This window comes from Convolutriloba macropyga, chromosome 3 (genome assembly GCF_964194025.1).
Source record: "Convolutriloba macropyga chromosome 3, txConMacr16.3, whole genome shotgun sequence".
NCBI lineage: Eukaryota > Metazoa > Xenacoelomorpha > Acoela > Convolutidae > Convolutriloba > Convolutriloba macropyga.
Genome location: NC_134470.1, coordinates 7772997 through 7797404, shown reverse-complemented (window position 1 = coordinate 7797404; position 24408 = coordinate 7772997). Strand labels below are relative to the sequence as shown.

General features: G+C 38.2%; 3 protein-coding genes across 3 annotated transcripts in view; all 3 read left to right on the top strand.

Annotated features, from left to right (window-relative positions):
- The window catches only part of LOC142335904 (uncharacterized), a 534872-nt gene that overhangs the window by 465074 nt on the left and 45390 nt on the right, over positions 1-24408 (top strand). The window lies entirely within an intron of this gene.
- On the top strand, positions 14601-16206 carry LOC142335903 (tripartite motif-containing protein 5-like). Its single transcript, XM_075384265.1, has one exon. The coding sequence runs from the start codon at positions 14899-14901 to the stop codon at positions 16030-16032; it is 1134 nt and encodes a 377-aa protein (XP_075240380.1). The 5' UTR covers positions 14601-14898; the 3' UTR covers positions 16033-16206.
- Positions 20588-22050, top strand: LOC142336827 (tripartite motif-containing protein 10-like). The gene has a single exon (XM_075385768.1). The coding sequence runs from the start codon at positions 20588-20590 to the stop codon at positions 21695-21697; it is 1110 nt and encodes a 369-aa protein (XP_075241883.1). The 3' UTR covers positions 21698-22050.

The following is a 24408-nucleotide window of genomic DNA, read 5'->3' as shown; positions in this document are numbered from 1 at the left end:
CATATTGAAGTTCCGTTAATAACTAACCTGATTTACAGTATAATGGAGCCCAATAAACAAAAAATCTGTTTTCAAGGAACGCTCGTGTTTTTTTGGCTTCGACTCTTAGTTTTCGTAATTTTAAATGAATTTCTGATTTTCTTTTTGAGGTTTTACTAAATATTTGGAGTCCTATGGCATAGAATTTATGTCTAAAATTGCAATAAGTTTCGTTATGAGTGCTAAGTGAACCTATCTAGAGCTTTGAGTGGACAGCTAATGGCTGGTAAGACTTTAAAAAAGGTTTTTCGAGCATTTTTTCTTAAACATTAACCAAGCATTTATTTATTTTCGTGAATTGTAAGTAAGTCTCAGTAATGAAAGGACTTCCTTCATTTCTATTGCAACCAAATTAATCTGGATAGGGGTTCTATCTTCTATCTATTTGCTATATGACTTCAATGCCACAAGATTTCAAAATTAAAAATAATGATCGATATCTTTGTTTCTGGTCCCTCTTGAAATCTTGTCCTAGTATAATAATTTTGATATCTCGCACTGGCTAAGAGAAGACGTTCATTGGATCATAGTTAAAGTTTTCAGAAAAGCTAATGGTTTCAATGGCTTCGACATTTTCTTCTCGCACTTTTTCATTGAGTTTTTGGTTTTTGCCTGTATTTGTTGTTGTTTCCATAGTCATAAGACTTATTGTGATGTCTTATTGATTACCTATACATGACAAACATCCTTGTTCTCCCATTGAGGCATAACTGGCAATATTTATTGACATCCTTTGAAAGCTACTGATTTTAAGGGCTCAAGTCTTAAAAAACGATTTTTTGAGAATTTTTACATTAATCGATCCCTAACTTATTTTCATGAACTGTAAATCAATCTCAATTTTGACCGGACCCCTTTTTTCTACTACAACAAAAATTTTCTAGTTAGTGGTTTAATCTTCTAACTATTGGTTTTGAAATTTTTTTCACGTAATATTGGTTCCCTTTTGAATTTAACACATTATCCTAATACTGATAGCTGTATTGGCTCAGAAAAGACGTTCATTGGATCATACATAAAGTTTTCAGAGAAAAATGTATCGTTTAAATGGCTTCGACACTTTCTTCTCGCAATTTTCTACTTTTGGATTTTGCCTGTATTTGTTGGTTTTCATAGTCAATTACTTATTGTAATGTCTCATTGCTTTTTGTGAATGACAGAGATCCTTTTCGTCTCATCGGGCGTATTTATTTGCTTCTGTTGAAAGCTTTTGATATTAATGGCGCTGATACTACGGGTTTTCTCAAAAATATCGTGGTTTTAATATATTTGATAATTTTTGTTGAATTATTAGAGTCAAGTTGTTAAAAAAGTTGCTGTTAAAAAATAAATTGAAAATAGAAAGGTTTTTACTGAATAGTTCATTTTTTAATGGCTTCGACACTTTTCTCGCTCAATTTTATTTTAATTTCCCGTTTTTTATTCTTTATTCTCATAAACTTGTTATTGAGGATGAATGATGTTACTCGAAGCAGTCAGTTTATAGCGATTCTTCTTTAAGATATTATACATTAAGATTTTTAAGGAATTTTCATTTTTTTTTTCAGTGACTATGTTATCGAACCACGCGCTGCCGCTAAAGGAATTTAATATAAAGTGATTTGAACTTTTATTGCAGGACGAAGAACCATTGTCACTTACTCAGACGAGTATTCAAAAATCAAATGATCGGAATATGTTCTGCTACCTATCCTGTAAAAGCTTCAAAAACCCAGCTTAATGCAGATACTAGGTTTACTTTGAGTTATCATGTAAGGGATAACGAGAAAATTTTTTCGGCCGCCTATCGTACGGTAATTTGTGTTATTATTAACTTTTTAGCTCTCTGCCATTTGTTCCTGTGCTTCTTTTTCCTAAATTTAAAGCCTCATTCGCATTCGGTTTTAAATTAATTGTTCTTCATTTTTTTCAAAATCTATAATCATTTTTTATTCTTTTTCTTTAATATTTGCTGACATTGTTGCAGAAATTGTTGCAAAAGAACTTGAAAAGATATTTTTTTTTACTATAATGAGGGATTCAAAATTTTGCGAGAGAACGAGTTGATCTAATTATAGAAAGTTTTCGTTTTCAAATTACTGTTTTTAGTAAAAAAATTTGTTATCAAGATCAGATTTGCTACCTTTTTTTCTTGCAATTATTATCTTTAACTTGTAAGATCCGATGAATTATTGTGGGACTGTTAAATTTGGTGCATGGTTTTCAAATGCCTTTTTTTATCTGTCTCCGTCTCAGCTGTCTATAAGAAGTAGTCGTTTGCTGGAATAATTGTCAGGTTTATTATCTGAAATATTGTCTGAAATGAGTATTATTTGATGATTTTTGCGTTTTTTACTTAGTGGTTGCAAAGGTGTCGGGAAACACTCTTTCGTTCAATAACATCTTTTGAATTCAATAAGTAAACCACGATAAAGACAACTGTATGTAACGTAACATCAAGCAAACTGCTTAAACACCGGCAGATCTATTAACATTTTCGGCAGGTGTTAGTCTAAGATTGATCACCGAGAAATTTTTGAAGCATAAAAATTTTAAGCCTAAGACGAGCGCAATCGATTTTTTTAGAAGTAGTTTCAACGAAAATCATGTCAAACGGACTATTTGTGAGCTTTCTACGTATAATAGAACGGATATAAGACTTACATGGTTAAGAAACCTTTTCGCTGGATATATAGCTTTGTTCGAATAGATTGTTCATTTAGTTTCTCGCTGCTCTTCTATTTAGCCAGTACTGTCCTCCGGCGCGCAAAAGGATGTTGGAAGGATTGGCACAAGCTCAACGAGTGGACGGACGAGTAATTCAGATGACGTGCGTACGATTGCGGAGGGGGCGATGCTGTTGGAACCGTACCGGAGCTCAAAAATCCTGGCAGTAGGATGGTAACCCTATGGTTGCTTTCGTCGTCTATCCAAACTAAATCACCGGTGCTGATCGGCGGGTGTCTGTCACTTAGATCTACGGTATAACGGTATACAGCAGGTACATACTCCTTAAGCCAACCTGCCCAAATCGCATTGGCGTAGGACAGCTTGAGCGTACCGCTAACGATGATCGAATTGGTCAAGCTCAACAATTGAGGAAGTTTCGGTTGCTTGGTTACCAAGTAGAAAGTGATTAGGTGTGGTTCAGTTTTTTGCAGTTATTGTTGTTCTTTTCGTCAAGTTGTAACCTATTCTCATCACTGAGAGTTCCATATATTTCCTTGTAAATTAAAAGTTAACATGTTTGCTGATCTTATGACGTAAATGATGTTTTGTTTGCTGGACAATATGCGTTTTCATAAAAAGTTATTTGAGTGGTTATTTGTTTCTTTTTCTCTTCATTTAGCACAATCGCGTAATAAAAGAACCCAATGATTTTCAATTGTGGCCCAATTGAACTTATTTATTCATTCAGTATAGTTTTAGCTGAATAAGTATATATAGAAATTGAAATAAAGATGCATAATATTCAGATAATAGCTAATAGTTTTAATGGGTCCACTGCTTTCGCGATATTTGTAATCGTTGTTCGTAATTTTTTGAGTTATTCTGCATCTTTTGTCTAACCAAAGACAGGTCCTATTGGTTTCCATATAACTTTTTATTGAAATTATCAAGAATTATCTCGTTAGAAGCTAATGGTTTTCAAGACTTTTAAAATTATTTGGTTTAAAAATTGTTGATTGAATTCCGCCTGATTATTTCTTCTTTTTGTCGAATTGTTATCTAGTCTCATTAAGGAAAAATCCCATCTGCTGTATAATTAGGAAAAAGTCAATTTGCGTAGTTAGGGTTTTGCCGCAACTTTTTTGTTTTTCCTTTTTTGTGTGTTTTTTTTCTCGTAGTCCATTTAGGCAAAGCTGGCTGTAAGGAGGCATGGCATTATTTAATCCAAATATTAGTTTGGTTGTTTAACAATTTTTGAAACTCAAATATCTGTTTTTGATTATCTCTTTGTCAGAAATGTAAGTCAAAAGACAGGTAAGTCAAAAATGTAGATGAGCGCGGGTTGGAACATCATGTGCAAACGCACATTAACGAGCCTCCCTGTTTGGTTAATTGGAGAACCTAACAGATGTCAATAATTTTTGACGCGAGTTTTTGTTCTTATGTCACCTTGAGGTGTCTGTAGTTATTGCCCTTCTATGGCCAAACCCTTAGATCGATTTGCGCGTTTTGATGCTGGTGTACTGTAATACTTACAGCTTATTGTAGAACCGAACTCTGTTGACAATTTAGGTGTTACAGTGACTATGTTATCGAACCACGCGCTGCCGCTAAAGGAATTTAATTTAAAATTTAAGTGATTTGAACATTTATTGCAGGACGAAGAACCATTGTTACTTACTCCGACGAGTATTCAAAAACCAAATGATCGGAATATGTTCTGATACTTTTTCTGTAAACGCTTCAAAAACCCCACTTGTTGCAGATACTAGTTTTACTTTGAGTTGTCATTTTTTTCGGCCGCCTATCGTACGGTAATTTGTATTTTTTTGTTTAACATTTTAGCTCTCTGCCATTTGTTCTGGTGCTTCTTTTTCCTAAATTTAAAGCCTCATTCGCCTTGGGTTTTAAATTGATTGTTCTTCATTTTTTCAAAATGTATAATCATTTTTTATTCTTCTTTAATATTTGCTGACATTGTTGCAGAAATTGTTGCATAAGAACTTGAAAAGGTATTTTTTTTTTACTATATTGAGGGATTCAAAATTTTGCGAAGTACGAGTTGATCTAATTATAGAAAGTTTTCGTTTTCAAATTACTGTTTTTAGTAAAAAAATTTGTTATCAAGATCAGATTTGCTACCTTTTTTTCTTGCAATTATTATCTTTAACTTGTAAGATCCGATGAATTATTGTGGGACTGTTAAATTTGGTGCATGGTTTTCAAATGCCTTTTTTTATCTGTCTCCGTCTCAGCTGTCTATAAGAAGTAGTCGTTTGCTGGAATAATTGTCAGGTTTATTATCTGAAATATTGTCTGAAATGAGTATTATTTGATGATTTTGCGTTTTTTACCTATTGGTTGCAAAGGTGACGGGAAACACTCTTTCGTAATCTTTTAAATTCAATAAGTAAACCACGATAAAGACAGCTGTATGTAACGTAACATCAAGCAAACTGCTTTAACACCGGCAGATCTATTAACATTTAAACATCTTTTTGAAGCATAAAAATTTTAAGCCTAAGACGAGCGCAATCGATTTCTTTTAGAAGTAGTTTCAACGAAAATCATGTAAAACGAATTGTTTGTGAGCTCTCTACGTATAATAGAACGGATATAAGACTTACATGGTTAAGAAACTTTTTCGCTGGATATATAGTTTTATTTGAATAGATTGTTCGTTTAGTTTCTCGCTGCTCTTCTATTTAGCCAGTACCGTCCTCCGGCACTGAAAAGGATGTTGGAAGGATTGGTACAAGCTTAACGAGCGGACGGACGAGCGTTTCAGATGACGTGCGTACGATTGCGTACGATGGTAACAATCCTGGCAGTAGGATGGTAACCCTTTGGTTGCTTTCGCCGTCTATCCAAACTAAATCACCGGTCTTGAGGTGCTGATCGTCGGGTGTCTGTCACTTCGATCTACGGTCGAGAGCAGGTACATACTCTTTAAGCCAACCTGCCCCAATCGCATTGGCGTAGGACAGCTTGAGCGTACCGCTAACGATGATCGAATTCGTAAAGGCCAACAATTAACGAAGTTTCGGTTGCTTGGTTACCAAGTAGAAATTGATTTGGTGTTATTGCGCCTAGGTCGGACGGGTCAGCGCTTACGGGTGCTAACTGACGCGCGTTTAGTGCGTATTCAATCGGAACCAATCTACCGGAACCGATCCCAGATGCCACCTTGGTGTGGCGCACTGGGCGGATTAAACCTCCACCTAATGTCCTTATGCGAAAGATCAGTGACGCTCCATTTTTCAGCGTGTTCCTTTCAATGCCATCTGGGAGATCTTTCTCCACTCGATAAAGTTCGTACTATTATCTGACCAGATCATAGCAGGCGTGCCCCTGCGTGAGACAAACCGCTCGACTCGCATTACACAGGAACTAGTGTCCATGGAGGGAACGACTTCAACATGGGCAGCACGAGTAGTCAGACAAATGAAGAGATAACCCCACCGGTTTTTGGTAGTCCGACGAACAGTGACGTAAAATGGGCCAAAGTAATAAACCCCGGTGTTGGTATAGAGAGGAGACTGTTATGCGAGTCACCCCCTTTGGGAAGTCCGTCATGATTGGTTTACGGTAGCCGCACAGACTTTTCTACACAAAACGGATTTTGACATGTTGGTACGCAGTGAGGAACGTAGTTTAAGGATGGCATAGCGTTTCTGTTTATATGACCGTAAGTAATCAATGGCATGATGATGGTTTTTCAGGTGAGTGTGCCGTAGAAACAGTTTAACAAATGTGTGTTAGCACGATAGGATGCACGATAGGATGCCTGGTGTCAAAGTCAATTTCCACTAGCCGTCGAAGTTGACCAGTGGAACGAATAGACTATGAGGCCAATGAAACGGTGTAAATTGAGAAATGCAGCTCTTCTTCGGATTTGTTATCGAGAAGGTCCTTTCTATCGGTACTAAAGGACTCTCCTTGTACCAAATACTGGAGATGACGCTCGGTTTTTTGCTTTTTTGTTGTTTTCTTTTTCTCGTAGTCTATTTAATGGCAAAGCTGGCTGTAATGAGGCATGGCATTATTTAATCCAATTATTAGTTTGGTTGTGTAACAATTTGTGAAACTCAAACATCTGTTTTTGATTATCTCTTTGTCAGAACTGTAAGTCAAAAGACAGGTAAGTCAAAAATGTAGATGAGCGCGGGTCGGAACATCATGTGCGAACGCACATTAACCAGACTCCTTGTTTGTTTAATTGGAGAACCTAAAAGATGTTAACAGTTTTTTTACGCGAGTATGTTTATATGCCACCTTGAGGTGTCTGTGGTTATTGCCCTTCAATGGCCAAACTCTCAGATCGATTTGCGCGTATTGATGCTAGTGTACTGTAATACTTACAGCTTATTGTAGAACCGAACTCTGTTGACAATTTAGGTGTTACAGTGACTATGTTTTCGAACCACGCGCTGCCGTTAAATGAATTTAATTTAAAATTTAAGTGATTTGAACATTTATTGCAGGACGAAGAACCATTGTTACTTACTCAGACGAGTATTCAAAAATCAAATGATCGGGATATGTTCTGCTACCTATCCTGTCAAAGCTTCAAAAACCCAGCTTGTTGCAGATACTAGTTTTACTTTGAGTTATCATGTAAAGGATAGCGAGAAAATTTTTTCGGCCGCCTATCGTACGGTAATTTGTATTATTATTATTATTTAACATTTTAGCTCTCTGCCATTTGTTCTGGTGCTTGTTCTTTCGCATTCGGTTTTAAATTGATTGTTCTTCTTTTTCTTTAAAGTGTATGATCATTTTTTATTCTTTTTCTTAAATAATTGCTGACATTTTTACAGAAATTGTTGAATAAGAACTTGAAAATATATTTTTTACTATAATGAGGGATTCAAACTTTTGCGAGAGTACGAGTTGATTTAATTATAGAAAGTTTTCTTTTCCAAATCACTGTTTTTATTGTAGAAATTTGTTATCAAGATCAGATTTGATACCTTTTTTCTTGCAATTATTATCTTTAACTTGTTGTAAGATTCGGTGAATTATTGTGGGACTGTTAAATTTGGTGCATGGTCCGCAAATGCCTCTATTTTTTAACTGTCTCCGTCTCAGCTGTCGATTAGAAATATTAGCTGGAATAATTGTCAGGTTTATTATCTCAAATATTGTCTGAAATGAGTATTATTTGATGATTTTGCGTTTTGTACTTAGTTGTTGCAAAGGTGACGGGAAACACTCTTTCGTAATCTTTTGAATTCAAAGAGTTAACCACGATAAAGACAACTGTATGTAACGTAACATTAAGCAAACTGCTTCAAAACCGGCAGATCTATTAACATTTTTGACAGGTCTTAGTCTAAGATTGATCACCGAGAAATTTTTGAAGCATAAAAATTTTATGCCTAAAACGAGCGCAATCGATTTATTTTAGAAGTAGGTTCAACGAAAACGTTGAACCTTTTTGTGTGCTCTCTACGTATAATAGAACGGATAAGGCTTACATGGTTAAGAAACTTTTTTGCTGGATATAGTTTTATTCGAATAGATTGTTCATTTAGTTTCTCGCTGCTCTTCTATTTAGCCAGTAACGTCCTCCGGCGCGGAAAAGGATGTTGGAAGGATTGGTACAAGCTTAACGAGCGGACGGACGAGCGTTTCAGATGACGTGCTTACGATTGCGTACGATGGTAACAATCCTGGCAGTAGGATGGTAACCCTTTGGTTGCTTTCGCCGTCTATCCAAACTAAATCACCGGTCTTGAGGTGCTGCTCGGCGGGTGTCTGTCATTTAGATCTACGGTCTAGAGCAGGTACATACTCGTTAAGCCAACCTGCCTCAATCGCATTGGTGTAGGACAGCTTGAGCGTACCGCTAACAATGATCGAATTCGTCAAGGCCAGTGATTGAGGAAGTTTCGATTGCTTGGTTACCACGTAGAAAGTGATTAGGTGTTATTGCGCCTAGGTCGGACGGATCGGCTTCAACCTCCACCTAATGTCTTTATGCGAAAAATCAGTGATGCTCCATTTTCAGGTGTTCCATTCATTGCATTCATGAGATCTTTCTCCGCTCCGATAAAATTCGTACTTTTATCTGACCAGATCATAGCAGGCGTACCCCTGCGTGAGACAAACCGCGCGACTCCCAGTAAACAGGAACTAGTGTCCATGGAGGGAACGACTTCAACATGGTCAGCACGAGTAGTCAGACAAGTGACGAGAAATCCCCACCGCTTTTTGGTTGTCCGACGAATAGTGACGTAGAATGGGCCAAAGTAATCAACCCCGGTGTTGGTAAAGAGAGGAGACTGTTATGCGAGTCACTCCTTTGGGAAGTCCGCCATGATTGGTTGACGGTTGCCGCACAGAACTTTCTACACAACGCATTTTGACTTGTTGGTACGCAGTGAGGAACGTAGTTCAAGGATGGCATAGCGTTTCTGTACATATGACCGTAAGTAATCAATGCCGTGATGATGGTTTTTCAGGTGAGTGTGCCGTCTTTTCAAATCTTGTGCCTCAGTCTCTTGCTTCAACCAATCTTTGAAGTCGAGAAGTGTTGGCTTTACCCAATGTTTCTGGACCGTAAAGAGTGACCATGACTTTCATTTTAGGCGGCAATTTTTGCACTGCCGTGTTAAGTATCGAGGTGATCTTCAAGTCAGCGCCGTATGAAAGTGACTTTATGACCACAAGAAGACTTGAGATTGTTGCAGAATAGTTAATGATGTTATCACTGTTGTGCAGCTTTAGTGGTGAGAACGAGTTGAGTTTGTCTAAATGTGCCCTGAAAACTGCCGTGGCTGGCCAAACTTGCGTTCAAGTTTCCTTAGTGCATCTTTATTTTTTACTGCGCAGTATGTAAAGTCATTGATAGCGGTCTTTGCTTTTCCTGTTACTAGAGTTTTCAAGTAAGTCAGCCTGACATCATCAGTCTGAGTTAATCTACGGAGCTTTTAATTTGCCCAAACCATTCATGCCACTGCAGGGCGTCACCATTGTACTCTGACAGTTTCCACTCCGGCAATGGATTGGTCCTCTTACTAGTGATTGCGTCCGCCAACTGTATTATCAAATTTCCGGAGTTCGAAGGTGTCGGATGCGGTGGTCCACCCAAACACAACGGTTGCTCGATAAGTTGGAGGCACGATGGGAGTGAAAGGTTGGGGCGGTACTGGTGGAAGAACTAAAGGTATTAGGTTGCATGAAGTCTGATGATACTTGGGTTTGGGACCTTACTGCTGCCCATACATTAGTGGTAGAGCGGAGCGACGTAGGGACATGAGGATTGATGGACGGTACGTTGTTTAAGTTTACGGATGTACCAACAAGTGACATCGAATTGGCTGGGACCGATGCCGGGAAGCGCCAGGTGTTTGTATTCGGCAGAGGGAGAGGTGCATCGGTTGAGGGGACAAAATTTAGGGGCATGAGCCTGTGCTGTTGGCCCGGTGGATAATCTGCATGTGGTACAAAAATAATTGCACAAATTTTTGGTGCGGGTGGAGAGAACGCTAACTGATTGGCATTGTTTGCGATGGGGTTATTGACATTTAATGGGAGATCTGGTGGTGGTGGTGGTGTGGGGGCAAAAGAAAAGGCGGGTAGAATTAACTGGAGTTGCCGGGAAATGGGGTTAATGACCAGGGCTGGAATGGCGGGTGCTTTTGGCTGATTAAGAATTAGCTGATCATTACCAAGTGCATTAAATGGTTGTGAATAAGGCGGACCGACCAGTTTTAACTGTCCCGGCATGCTTGTCCTGCGTACTAGTTGGTCGTCCAACTGCAGACCATCGAAATGCATGGTAGCTTCAAAACAGCGGTCGGGCTGTGTTCGGGGCGTTTATTTGTGCCGGCCCAGCAAAGTTTATTGGTGGTGATGGACGTGCATATTGAGGCTGTTACTGTTCTTGATTGATGTTAGTTTCAAGAGGTGCTTTATGAATTACAAGGTTCTTATTAGTTGTCTCTTCCGGCCTATTGGCAGTGAGGCTGATGTTAGCCTCAACTTGACTATATGTGTTGAGATCCAAAGGAAGCGAGTTCAGAGGTTGAGCTGAAGAAGCACGAATAGCATAGGCTTTATTTGGTTGAGCGATTGAACCAGAAAGTTGCAACTCCGTTCCTTCACAACATCGGCAATGTTCCCGGTCGCTGATGAATAGGGCCATTCCTGAACAAGTTTCTGGCTCTTCAGCGTGTTTCGGTCAGTAAACAGGTCGCTCAGTTTACCTGTGTCAACCGTCAGCTGATGACACTTTCATCAACTCAACTTCAAAGGCTGCAGCAGCTACCTGCTTACGATGTTTGTCCTCAAGCTGCTGAATTTCCCATTCTCTCAATTGCATTTGTTTTTCAATTTCAAGGCAATGCCTCGCAATGCGCAGCTCCGCCTCGTGTTGTTTTTCAAGTTCATTTCTTTGAAGTTTTGAGATTTCTTATTCACGTTGACGCTGGCTTGATCTTTTTGAGGAACTCATGCAATCCTGATTCTGAATGGTGAGATGTATACTGCTCCGCTGTCTCTGTCTTGAAATGAATAAATGTAGCTTCGAGCGGCAGCGATTTCTTCGTCATATTTGTTAGTTAGAATCTCGAACTACTGCTCCAGGGTTTTACAGGTGGCGTCCGGATCTTCAGTTTTATGCGCATGATCAAAGCTGCTCATTCTTCTCAAGTACACTAGTGAATGCATCTTTGGAATTTACAATTAGACGTTCGATCTTAACTTTCCTGTGCTGCTTATCGATAGAATTGTTTGTCATAGATGATACTAAGTTCAGCCTCTATTTTTGCCCTTGCAGTATGAACTTTCTTGAGCTCTTCCTGTAAGGCTGCCATGATCTTATCAAAGCAGGAACCAAAATTTTAATTTGGTACTACTACAAAAATACACTCATGCACACAACACAAATAGGTTAAACTGAACCCTTGTATGACGGTTTGCCCAGCAAACCGTCAAAGAACAAAGGTGTTCGCCAAAGAGCAAAGTACAGAAGTACCCGGCAAAACAAGAGAAGTGCACGAAAGCGCGACGGAAACTGTAGCGGGGCAGGCGGGAGAAACGAATGAATGACGCAGCTGGCAGACAATATGGACGAGTTGGAAACGCTGGGCGCACGACGCGCCACGGGGACGGCAACGAGACTAAGGAGAAGAGAAGCTACTGCAAGACAAATTAGCACAAAACATTGTGATCGCAAAATATCAATAACAAACTAAGTTACTGCAATGCAGTTGTATACTAAAATGAAGGAAAGAGAGAAATTTACTAGCCGTAATTCTAAACAATAACTTAAGTCAAACCCTAGCAATACTCAAACCTAAACAACCAATCAGCATATTAACAATATTGAACAAACTAGAGCAAAAGTGAAATAGTCTACAAAGTATTTGTTGACTATGGCAGCTGAAAAAGTCAAAAAACAATTTAGCTGTAACTCCAGAATAAAATTAAGTGACACCCCAGAAGGCAACAAGACCAAACCAACTGGGAGTGATATAGTTACACGCAAACATACAGCTGCAAAATGTATTACACTACTACAGGGGAGACAGTAAATTAGTGAAGTTGAAAATTCAAACGACAATTCAGCCGTAACTCGCGAATCAACTAAACCACACCCTAGAAAGCTACAAGACAGAAACAACTAACCAGCATACTAGCATCAACATACTGCGTCATTAACAAAGAAATACTTCATCACATATGACAACATACTGCATCATGCAATAGATAAACGTAAACACGGCAAAAGCGAGGAACGTTAAGATTGAACTTTTTAATCATAGTCTTGAATATCGGAAAGAATAAGAATGCCTGCCTCTGCTGTTAAATCAATGGAAGAAAATGGGGAGCACAAAATGACAAAGGTAGAGGTGCTAGTGACTCAAGAGGAAGTGTACGAGGTTATCTGATGAAAGAACAGATTGAACACCATGGAGATGGAGAAGACTCCGCTTCCGTGAAGAAGTGCATGCAGGACATAACAAACCAGATCTTGCCTCAAGAGCACAGTATGATTTACTAAAGAATTCTAGAACACTCGTTTGATTGAGTACTCTACTGATGCACACGTTGCATCCAGTGGATTAGTGTCTACAGAATATTTGGCCTACAGAGGGACACGATGAGCCGTTTGACTCAACTATTGAGAGGCACCATGCCCACGCGTTTAGCATTGCAGACAAATTGATCATCGAAGGTATTTAGTTGCGCGTAATGTCAAAGAAATTGGGTATAGCAAAATTTTTTTAGAGCGCTACTGAAAGAAAACAACCACACTAACCGGTAACTAGTGAATAAACTAAGTCACACCGCCAGTGAGGGTGGACTCCAACAACAACGCAAAACTAGGATACTTTAAGGTTACCGAAGGTTTCAGTAAGTTCCGCCTCCTCGAACACGGCGGCTTCAAATCGTTTTTGGACGACGCTTAAAGAGTTTTTTCGGACATGAGGTTAAAGACCGGATATTGTTCTAATGCGCTGACATTTTAGTGAGTGTTTTAAGCTCAAGCGCAGGCTTTTGATGTTATGTTCTGTGCTCTTTAAGTAAACTAGGGTCTGTCTGTTTACGTTTAGACACTGTATGGAGTGGTAACTAGAAAACTACTCTGAAGCTGATCGTAACTGTCGGGAGTTCTCTCTCTGGGGCAATACACTATAGCTTCTATGCGCTCCTGATACCTTTCAAGCACTACAATAAGCTGCGAAGGTGTCAAAGGCTTATTGTTGTTGCTGTGATGACGTGGCGGCGAATTGTTCACTATATCATGCCATATAACTAATCGCTTTTTATCGTGAAAGAAATGACTCCACTGGAACTGCAATGTTTTCCGGACTTTCTTAGCGTTAGGGTTGAAGCTTCAACCTGGTAATGCGTAAACCGTATCTTTGTAACAATTTTGTGTTACATGAGGTGCAGTTTTTATGGCGTGATGAAGTGATCTTGCAGCGAGGATGAATACCATCAATCTTTTTTCAGTGCATCATTGACTTCAACGGGATCAAGATCCAAAAGTTTTCCTTATCAGATATTCGGCTTCCAGATATTTCTTTGCAATTATGCCGGTTTTATGTAGATAAAGCCGAGATTATGCAGGTAAATCTAAGAATGAGCGCGAATTGGAAAAAAAATCTGTTATTTGATATTTTGCAAAATTTGAAAAACTTGACCAATTTGACCTTTTTTTCAAATCGACAACTTTGAGCAATTTTTACATCCGCAATTAATGATTTTTTCTATAAATTGTTAGTGACAAATATTTTCTCAAATTTTTCAAATTTTATTTTTTGCTACGCTTCTATGTCAAGAACAGCAAAAAAACACCGCAAATTGCTTATTTCTAGATTCTGTCAAAAAATTGTCAAATCGATGTTTTTTTCGTTCAAGAAAAAAATGTAAGGGCTGGGTTTTTGGTGATCAGAGGAAATTACCTGAACAAATGGATATAAGTCCGTGCAAATTAAGGGGGATCAAATAAATTTGCCGGACAATCAAACTACAATATCAAAAGGAGTTTCAATTGGATTAAGTCTTACAAGCTTTCTGCGTCGAAAATTGTCTCCTATCCCGTGGTTTGCTCGTGTGACTCTTGAGTCCCGTTGTACTTCAGTAACTGATTCCTGTGTTATGAGTTCTGTCAAAGTTGCTGTTTCGAGGTTGTACTTGTAGTTCGTATTTCGTGTGTGGCGTGTGTTCTGACTAAGTGTGTGTGGACAAAGATAGACTGGCATCTGTGGCGTCACTCTCGTCTCATCAACAATCTCAGCCACAGCCAAATGTTAATCTTTCTCCCAATCTCTCTATTGTGGTGACATTCAACTCTCCGGCGTCATCTATGCGACTGTCCAATCACAACATTCATCAAGCAAACTGCTTCAAAACCGGCAAATCTAGTAACCTTTTTTGGCAGGTCTTAGTCTAAGATTGATCACCGAGAAATTTTTGAAACATCCAAATATTATTAGTAGATTCAACAAAAATTATGTTAAACGATTTTTATCTGAGCTCTCTGCGTATAATAGAACGGATATAAGGCTTACTTGGTTAAGAAATTTTCTCGCTGTATGCATAGCTTTATTTGAATAGATTTTTCATTTAGATTCTCGCTGCTCTTTTATTTACTCAGTAACAACTGCTTCTAGATTACTTTGATTATTAGAAATATTCTTTCTTCATGTTTATGCGTTACATTGATGTGAGGCTTCTATTTTTGTCAGATTAATGGCTGCTAGCTCTTTACTCGATGTAGAATGCGCCATTTGCACTGATACACTTTTAGACCCACGAGCCCTACCATGTGGACATTCTTTCTGTGGTCCTCCAAGAACCTGTTTGAATGCCATCAGATGTAATTTTACGAAGTTCTCGATTAGATTTGCTTCTTCGAAGTGCGCTGTATGTAATCAACTGTTTGCTCTTGATGTTGACGATTTGAAACCGTTATACGGGATTCGTGATGCTCTACAAACGCTTTCAACTGTCTCAAAATCTGAGGATAAAATGACGGATGATAAAGTGACCAAACGCTGTCAAGTACACGGTAACAAAACCTTTTTATGGTGCAAGGACTGTTCTTTAGAACTATGCTCGATCTGTTTTGAAGAAAAACACGAAGTGCACGATGTTAAAAGCTTGAAATTGGTCATGAAGGAACGGGCTGAAGAATTGGTTTTTCAAATATCCGAGACAAAGAAAACTACTTTTGCTTATTTGGACAGCTCTATTGATCATTGCCAGGAAGAAATTGACGATCTGAGTGAACAGCTTCGAGAGAGAAATGAAAGGAAATCATATTTAAATTCTCAGAGAGAAATTTTAGAAAATTTTCTGAAGTTCGAATCGAAACTGACCGATTATGCTAATGGAAATAGCGAATTCGCTGAGTGTGTTCGTCCGTATTTAGGCACAGATCACTCTGTAAAGTTGAAGGAAATAATGGCTGAGTTCAGGCCTACAACTTTCTCTTTTACCATTTCCAAAATTCGGGAAACCAAAAGCGGAAAGAAATGTTCAGAATGGCTCAAGTTCGAAGACTTGCTGCTGTGTGTTGAAGCACCATATAATTTGATTGAGAGCGAGCCATACATGGGGTTATTTTTGAAGGTCAAGGATGATTCGGATGATGGTGACTCAAGTTGCGAGTTTGAATCAGTGCTCAAGGTCAATCTGACGCTGGAGAATTCGGATTCATCCAAAAATATCTCCGTAGCACTTCAGCATACATTTTCGGACTCAGAAGATAACTGGGGGCTATATAAGTTCATTTCTTGGAGTAAATTGTTGAGTCCAAAGAATGGTTGGCTGAAGGATAACTGCGATATATCTGTTCAGCTTTCGGTGTTTGAGCTCTATTAAAAATCATTTACTTTCCAAAAAATTCAAATCTTTTACTAACTGATGCTATGTGCTTTAGTATTTTATCAATCTAATTTTAAGCCAATCTTTACAATTCTATGCAAATAGTCATATAATGGATATTTCTTTTTTTATTGCACTGGAATTTTGTTTGAAATTATTATTTGCGCTGTGCTCTTTTTTTTCATACAAAAGTTAATCGCTCCAAGCAAAACGTTCAAAAAATCACCATTTTCTTCATTGCTCAGCTTTATTTCTGTAGTCTATTGAAAGTTTAAGTTTGACTCTCGATTCTTGAGAATTTTTAGAATAGTGACACCCATGAAATTAGGCGTTCTGTGATGAGGTTTTCTCACATTGCCGAATTAGTGGCATTCGGCTGATGCTTTCTGAGTAATTTTCTCCAAGAGAGACGTTAAGTGCTGAGGGGTTGCTTAAGAATCGCCTCTGAAGTCTTGGTTTGTTAAACGTATTTAGGCCGAAATGTATGAAAGCGTAATTGAATGCAATAGTTACCTACGAATCGATGTTTCTCCAAGTGCAATTTCCCTAGCCGGATAGAATTTGCTTGAAGTTTTTTCGCAGTCCAAGAACTAACGAACTTGTTCAGATTTACGAATATCAGCGTGATGTATTTGGAGCAAAAAGTTCTCCAAGTTGTGCACGTTATGCTCTCAAGCGAGTGGGACTTGATTATGAAGAAATGTATCCAATCGCAGCAAAAGCATTTCAAAATAGCTTTTAACCGAAGAGTTCAATCAGATACAAACTCATCTTTCGCAACATGGTTTTTAACTGAAGAAATTGATAAGCAACAGTGATGGTGTTTACGAAGCAATCCCAGAAGCCTTGGTCCGAAACACGAAATAAGTCGAGGTAGAACCTACTCACTACTCATGACTCGTCATTACATGGACTGCGATGGACTATTACATGAGATGTCTAATGGACGGTGTTACAATGGACGATGTCTGATGGACGGTGTTACACTGAGACGACTCCTCAAAGGTATCCGGAAAAGAGTGGACAACATGGGGGCAACCAAGTGGAGCCTGGTGAAGTAGCAGAATTCCTGAAGTGGAAAGAGCAACTTCCGTTTGCAGCTGAAACCTGCCTCGATATGAGATACTTCAATAGCTCAGGAGATAAAACTGAATTTCATGTCGTTGCGGTTGCATCTGAAGACACAATGTGTGCAGTGAACTATCTACGTTAACAACTGAAAGAATTTTCAGCAGACTTAGCATTTGTCATTGGATAAATCGAGTGTCTCTCATTAGACATCTTTCAATACAATTAGAATTGCAAGCGGCAGTCGTTCCTGTTAGTTTGAAAGAACAGATAGTCAAAAAACACAAAAATGAAAAAGTTGCATTTTTTGATCGGATTGAGCTATAGTACTGTAGTAGATACACAGCTCACGTTGCAAGCAACAAGTGTCTTTGGTCAATCGAGTGACTGAGATAGTAGATACAAATGATGTCTCACTGGAAACATGTGAGCGGTATCAACAACCTAGCGGGCCTTGGCACTATAGCAATCAATGTTGAGGGTTCAAGAGAAGTGAGTGGCTAACTGCACTGGGCGGCTTTGTTGATGCGACCAGAATTAAATGACGAGAGTAAGTGAACTTAGCCTTCGCCTCAGATAAAGAGAACATAGGCTCATCTGTCTTAATGACACAAGCAGAAGAAAAAGAAGCTGCTTTTCAGTGAGAACGACTGATTGGATTTGTCTAGCTAGCGAACACTGTGGCTTAAATACAGCGATAATCGAGCGAACACAAACCAGAAAAACTTCCAGTAAGTTCAAAAAAGAATAAGCTAAATAGATTCTCTTCAAGCTACTGCAGCGGTATCAGTTTGGTCTGGAGATGAAATCTCTTAGCGCTAAAGGAAATTCCAGAAGGTATCATTTTATTACAGTTTGCAACTTCCTTGATAAAGCGGACTTGTCGGCGCCAAACGCATCGGAAACACCATGCAGTTGAGTTATTCTTGCGAAACGAGCACAAAAACAACATGAAAGAACTGAGCTTTAAGGAAACCCTGATTAGCAAAATATATGGACACTACGCATTCCGAACGCCTTACGGTCAATCAAGAACAAGTTTGTTACCTGCTGAAAAGGCAGAGTGCAAACGGTAACACAAGTAATGGCCAGGTTTACCCGGAAGAGGCTTTAGATGCTTCAGCAACCTTTAAGATTGAAGATTGAGCGAAGGAAGAAAAGCAATGGTGTTGTCTTTGTAATTGTTCTACTTTGTGGGAGGTGCATATAGAGGTTGTACTCAAGCTGAAAATAGATATTCGTCTTAATGCAATCATGAGATTTATGGCACAAAGAGGTAAACCAAGTACAATAATTATTGACAACTGGACAAACCTTTTTGGAGCTGAACAGGAGTTTGCAGAGTACGTTGCCACATGGAGCAATGAAGGGTTAGAGCATCTTATTCAACGGGAATCAGACGGAAGTTCAACGCGCCTGCAGCACTCAATTTTGGAGGAGTACGGGAACTGTTGACCAGAAGTTGTGAAAAGCACTTTTTTCAGTGTTGCGTGAGCGAGCACTGGTTGATGTTTTTTCAACTACAATGTTTTTTATCAGTATTTGAATTCCAATACCTTTGTCTCCCTTCAGTGCAGACGTTTGGGACTTGGAAATGTTGACTCCCAATCATCAAGAATTTTTACGTACCCTATCTCCCGCGCGCAGGTTTTGTCAATAATCAGAAGCTCTTTCGACAAATTCTAATTTATGCTAATCTTTTTTCGGATTGGTTGGGAAAATAGTTTTTGCCAGCTTTGAATATTCGACAAATAGGCGGTCTGCAGCAAACGAAAACCTTTAAAGTAGGCGATCTTGTTCGGATCTAGGTCGGAAACAGCGATAAGCGGGCATAGCAGAACTTGAGTTGAGTTACGAAGAATTTGATAGCTCTGACGTTTTGATTCGATCAGTGAAAGTTTAGAAGAAAGGCGGAGTCTTCAAGAAGTTGCTAGTGACTCTCGCCGGTAACTTTTAAACGGAAATAGTGTTTTCACGATGGAAAACAGGCCGGCGATGTGGAGGCCTGGCGTCTCAAATGAATAAGAAAAAAATCAAGGCCTAATCAGTCAGTTGAATGGAGTAGCATGGCAAGCAAAATTCAGTGCTAACTTCTATCATAGCCCAATTGATTTGATCACTTTTTGTCAACACACATAGTTAGTAACTGTTATTAGTACGTTATTATCATACATGAAGCGAATCCCAAAAACTCGAAGTCCCTTTGCAATAGCCATGTTGGGGTTGCGTTGCGTGAACGACCCGAACAATTCATTACAAAATAGAATCAGATTATTTTCGATTAGTTTGTGAATCAACCTGTTGTTGGTGTAGAATATTTGACAAAACTTCTTTATAGTTAACAAACTTTCTATTACATCAGTTTTAGACTTAAAAAGTGACGTTATGAAAAACTGTTTGCACTCCGTCGACATCCTTTTCTACTGACAATCGGAAATGAACTTTTGGCATATAAAATCACGTGACTAGCATTTAAAAGGAGCTTGAAAATCAATATAAACTCGTTTATTTTTCCTATCAAACTAGTATGGAGTCCACATTGAAGCATAAATTATTAATTGGTGAATTACTTGTTACTGGGCCCTGTTTCTGTAAATCATGATAGCTATTGTACAGCAAAATTGAACTTTGACTTGCTGAAAAGAGAATTTACTTTGATGGTCTGAAAGTTTCTTACTGAAGAACAAAATTTTTTAATTGAGAAAAGCTTGGTACGAATTACGGAGTCAGTTTTTCTTACTGGCTTTAACGAAGTCTAGCAGTTTCACTAATTGCATTTTTAAGCAATTAAGTGTACGAAAGAAAAGCACAAAATGCAATTGTAACAAAGTTACTTTTGCTTTATTACAAAAAATCTGAAAATAACACATCGGATATAAATGATTTTCCCTATCCAATTGCTGAGACAGTTATCTAGAGCTGGACACTAGGGATTTTGCAATTTTGAATTATACCAAAACTCAAGCAGAATTTGATTGTTTCAATTTCTTATGTGTTAACTATGAAAATTTACTATCCGGAAAGATTTGAAACTGCTGAAACGAACGGGGCGGTGTAAATTTTTCCTTGTTCTTGATGGGTGAGCAGCCGTCGCACCGAGTTGGCTTCGAAGTTGCACATCATATGTATAATAGGTTATAAAAGAAGTGACTGAAAAGATCCCAACCGCTTGCCTTTCAGTTGACCGAGTCAGATATTTCCTTTCTCAACAACATCATTAGCCAGAAAAGGTGCGTCAAATTTGAGATCTTTTCTATCAGCTTTCAGTGCGCACTCTTAGTAGCGGAGCGAAGAGTAGGTTTCGTTAAGTTTTGCTAAATTAAAATTAAGTTTACTTCCTTTTGTTGAGTTTATGTTATCAACTGTTTCAATCAGCAGTTGTTGAACAAATAGTTGTATATTGCGAGCATGATCGAAATGTTTTCAAATAGTTTGTAGATTTGATTGATCACTGTGTTTGAGGAATGCTAAATTTTTCAGAAGAATGGATGCTGGATTTTTTACTGATTTGGAATGCGCAATTTGCACCGATACTTTGTTAGACCCACGCGCCCTTCCGTGCGGGCATTCGTTCTGTGGTCCACCGAGACCATGCCTGAATGCTATTAGATGCAGCTATGCAGAGTACGCAAAATGTGCGGTTTGTAATCAGGTTTATGCTCTTAGCGTTGATGATCTGAAGCCGCTGTATGGAATTCGCGATGCTCTGCAAACTCTATCAAATGTTTCGAAGGCCGAGGAAAAGAAAGTTGACGACAAATTTTCAGGGAATTGCAACTTACATGGTAACAGAACGTTTTTGTGGTGTAGAAATTGCTCTCTTGAACTGTGCTCAGTGTGTTATGAAGAAAATCACGAGTTACACAATGTGAAAAGCTTGAAATTAGTTATGAAAGAGCGCGCGGCCAATTTACTTTCTCTCTTATCCCAAGCAAAGAGTGTTACGATGACAAATTTGATCGACTCTATTGAAAAATGTCAACACGAAATCGATTATCTGACAGACGAGCTTCAAGAACGGAATCAAGCGAAATCCGTGTTCACGTCCAAGAAAAAAATTATAGAAAGTTTCCTGTCGGTCGAAGAGAAATTGGGCGAATATGTTGCGGGAAACATCGATGTTGTTGATGGTATTCTTCCGTATTTAGAGATACATCAGTCGGAGAAATTTTCGGAAATTGTGGAAGACTTTAATCCTCATATTTTTAATTTCACGATTCCCGACATCAGGGAACTCAAAAGCTCTCCTAAGTGTTCAGAAGGAGTCAATAACTTGATTCTTGGAATTCAGGCACAGTACAAGTTATTTGACAGCGAACCGTATCTAGGATTGTATTTGAAAGTGAAAAGCGACTCTGATGAATTTGATGACAGTGCTGAACTGGATTCAACACTCAAGATCACTGTAACGTTGGAGAATTCGCATCCTTCCAAAAACATTTCCCAACATTCGCAGCAAAATTTTTCGCATTCGAAAAGTTTTTGCGGCTTTGATGGCTTTTGTTCCTGGAGCCAACTACTGAGTCCCAAAAACGGATGGTTGACTCACGGCTCCGATATAACTGTCAGTGTGGAAGTATTTGAACTGGAATGATGTTTTTCGGTTATTATGGAAAAATTATGAAGTTACCCTATTATCTCATCGAGTTACCCTATTATTAAAACATATCTACGTATATAAATCGTGATGTCAATTGGATCAAAACTTTTCGATCGGCTTGTATTGCTTCGTAACGCAATCTTATCAGTAATGATAGCGATCGACCTTATTTGTAGTGATAGTGATTAAATGTGCAATATTCTTCTTTTACAAGATTTTTTAACTTTCATCAATCAGCCTCTTCAGTCCATAATCTGTGTGCTGAAATTGAACGCGTATCTCGTGGTGCTCGCAGTGAATATCTATAGTGTCTGTTAATCCATATATTAGTAAATTTTTTTAAAGATTTTTTCTCTTAACAAAGTGGTTCTTATTAAACAGCCTTCTGATGTAAAAGTCTGCCTTTGCTAATGAAACTATGATGACTGAATATATTTTTTAAATCAGCAATGCTGAAAAATGTACTAGTTGGTTTTTTTTTAGTTTTCGCTTGATATTTTTTCCTATTTGAGTTAAAACGAATGGAAATTGAGTCTAGATCTGATTGTGTAGATTGATTTTTTTTAAAGGTAAGATAAAAATTTCCGTACCGAGCTGTGCTCTCCGTTGCTCATGTTTCATTTTGTCTCAACCGCTGTGTTGTTAAGACAAAATGAAGCACATCGCATATTTTTTGCTCTGAATAGGCTACTCATGTGTAATCTTTTAAAGATGCACTCTATGGTACGTTTTTACTTAACGCTTGTTGTTAACTGCGGCACATAAAATGTGCAGCAGTTTGTTTTCTGCAAAATTTTTGCAAAAATTTTTGTTTTCTGCAAAATTTTTGCAAAAATTTTTGTTTTCTGCAAAAATTACTGGAAGTGGACAACTTTATTGCTGGTTGAGACATTTGCTTGGGATATTTTTTGGAGCAGTCTATAACGAGTTTATTTTATTGAGTAAGATTGTTCTGTTCTGTACTTTTGACAGTTTATAGTGCTTTTATGTCAAGTTCTCTGTATAACTGAATCGTGGTTCCTGTAAGAAAGAGCTGCGGAGGCAAGAGCAGCAGAAATCTACTTGGAGAGTATTCTTACATTTTCAGTTTCGACTGTTTTGGTAGTTTGTTTGTCCTATTTAAAGCAAAAAAAAAATTAGATCTTGAAATCCGCAGTGCTGTGATGGTTAGAGAGGTTTTGAGAAACTGTGCCATATGCTAGAGATAACTTTGATAGTAATGACGAAGTTCGTAGTTAACCCTATTTTCGTATCATGAAGCGTTTTTTAAAGAAATTTCATGTTGTTCTCCCACTATTTGTAGTGTCTACAATCTCGATATTTTGTAATCAATTTAGAATTTGTGACTTTTTTGAAGTAGAAAAGTGTCTCATTTGGAAATAAGAGAAATTGTAAACGGGAACATTAATTTGAAAATTTTGTAGTGGGCTAAAACGTTTACAAGGTGGGCAATATTTATTCAAGTTTTTTCTGTTGCAAGTTTTCAAGTCTTTGGAATTTTACTAGCTTTACTTTTAATGTATCTCAACAAACAAAAGTTCGTAGCAATTGTATGTATCCTGTGATCTTTTCATGCAATTTTTCGTCGAACACTTCAACTTTTTTTCTTAAAAACGGGATAAACAGGTATCACCCGGAAGGCATTAAGTTCTCTTAGAGCCTCTCGGCTTACTAGACTCTTAAGCTATTCACGGAAACTCTTTTGGAGACAACTTCATAATGTGGGGGGAGGAGGGGCGGTGCGTAGCGTTTGACCCCTTTCGAATTCAACCCCCACTCCACCCCAATCTACACCACCTTCTCATCGTTGCACCCGTGACCCAGCGCGCTTGCCAGTCGTTTGAGAGCATTTCCCTCGACTGTACTCGGTTATGTTTTCTCATTTTCTACTAATACAAGATTTATTTATCTAAATATCGATGCATTGAAATGCGCAAATATAATAACCTTTTTTCCCTTTATTCCACTCTTTTCATTGGATTTTAAATAAACTATACAGACTATTGTATTCAGCTGTTACAGTGGATCCTGTTTTTGCTGTTTTGAATATAAGGAGACTATGTCTTCTGTGCTTTCGCATAGTTTGTACCCACCCTCAACTTAAAATCACAAGGTGAATGTCGCCTTGTTAGTTCTCTAGCGAATTAGAAAGATGCAACTTTAATAAAAACACCATTTAATACATTAAAATAGTATACAAGTGACGAAACGGGGACTAAATGCTCCCAAAACTAAGAAATTTCGAAACTTCGCTCCTATTCTTTTCCGTCTGTCAGCTCTTGCTTATTCCAGACTAGTAAGAGTAGGAACGCTATAATAGCCTGATTTCTATGTGAATTCTGACCTCTCCAGGTGTTCAAGAGAACAAAATGAGTGGTAATGGTTGACAGTCCGCGGTGAAAAAATTAGTATTCAAAACAGTTGTTAAATTAGTATTTTTGTTAGTAGATAATTTCATATAAAACAGGAGAATTGTAGAAACGCAAATCTTAAACGTAGTTGCCGCATATTGTGCAATTATTAAAAGGAAAATTCAATCTACAAAAACTAGCTATCTCCCACACACAAGCACACCTTCCATGTTCTTCTAATTACTCAAATGTGATATATGATGAGTTATGATCTAACATTCAAAATTTACACTTCTGTTATCATCAAAAATGTTTGCAACACTTTCAATTGCACAATTTATACTCAAGATATGT

Excerpts from the sequence above, each read along its gene's own strand:
- LOC142335903 (XM_075384265.1), top strand. The coding sequence starts at position 14,899 with ATGGCTGCTAGCTCTTTACTCGATGTAGAATGCGCCATTTGCACTGAT.
- LOC142336827 (XM_075385768.1), top strand. The coding sequence starts at position 20,588 with ATGGATGCTGGATTTTTTACTGATTTGGAATGCGCAATTTGCACCGAT.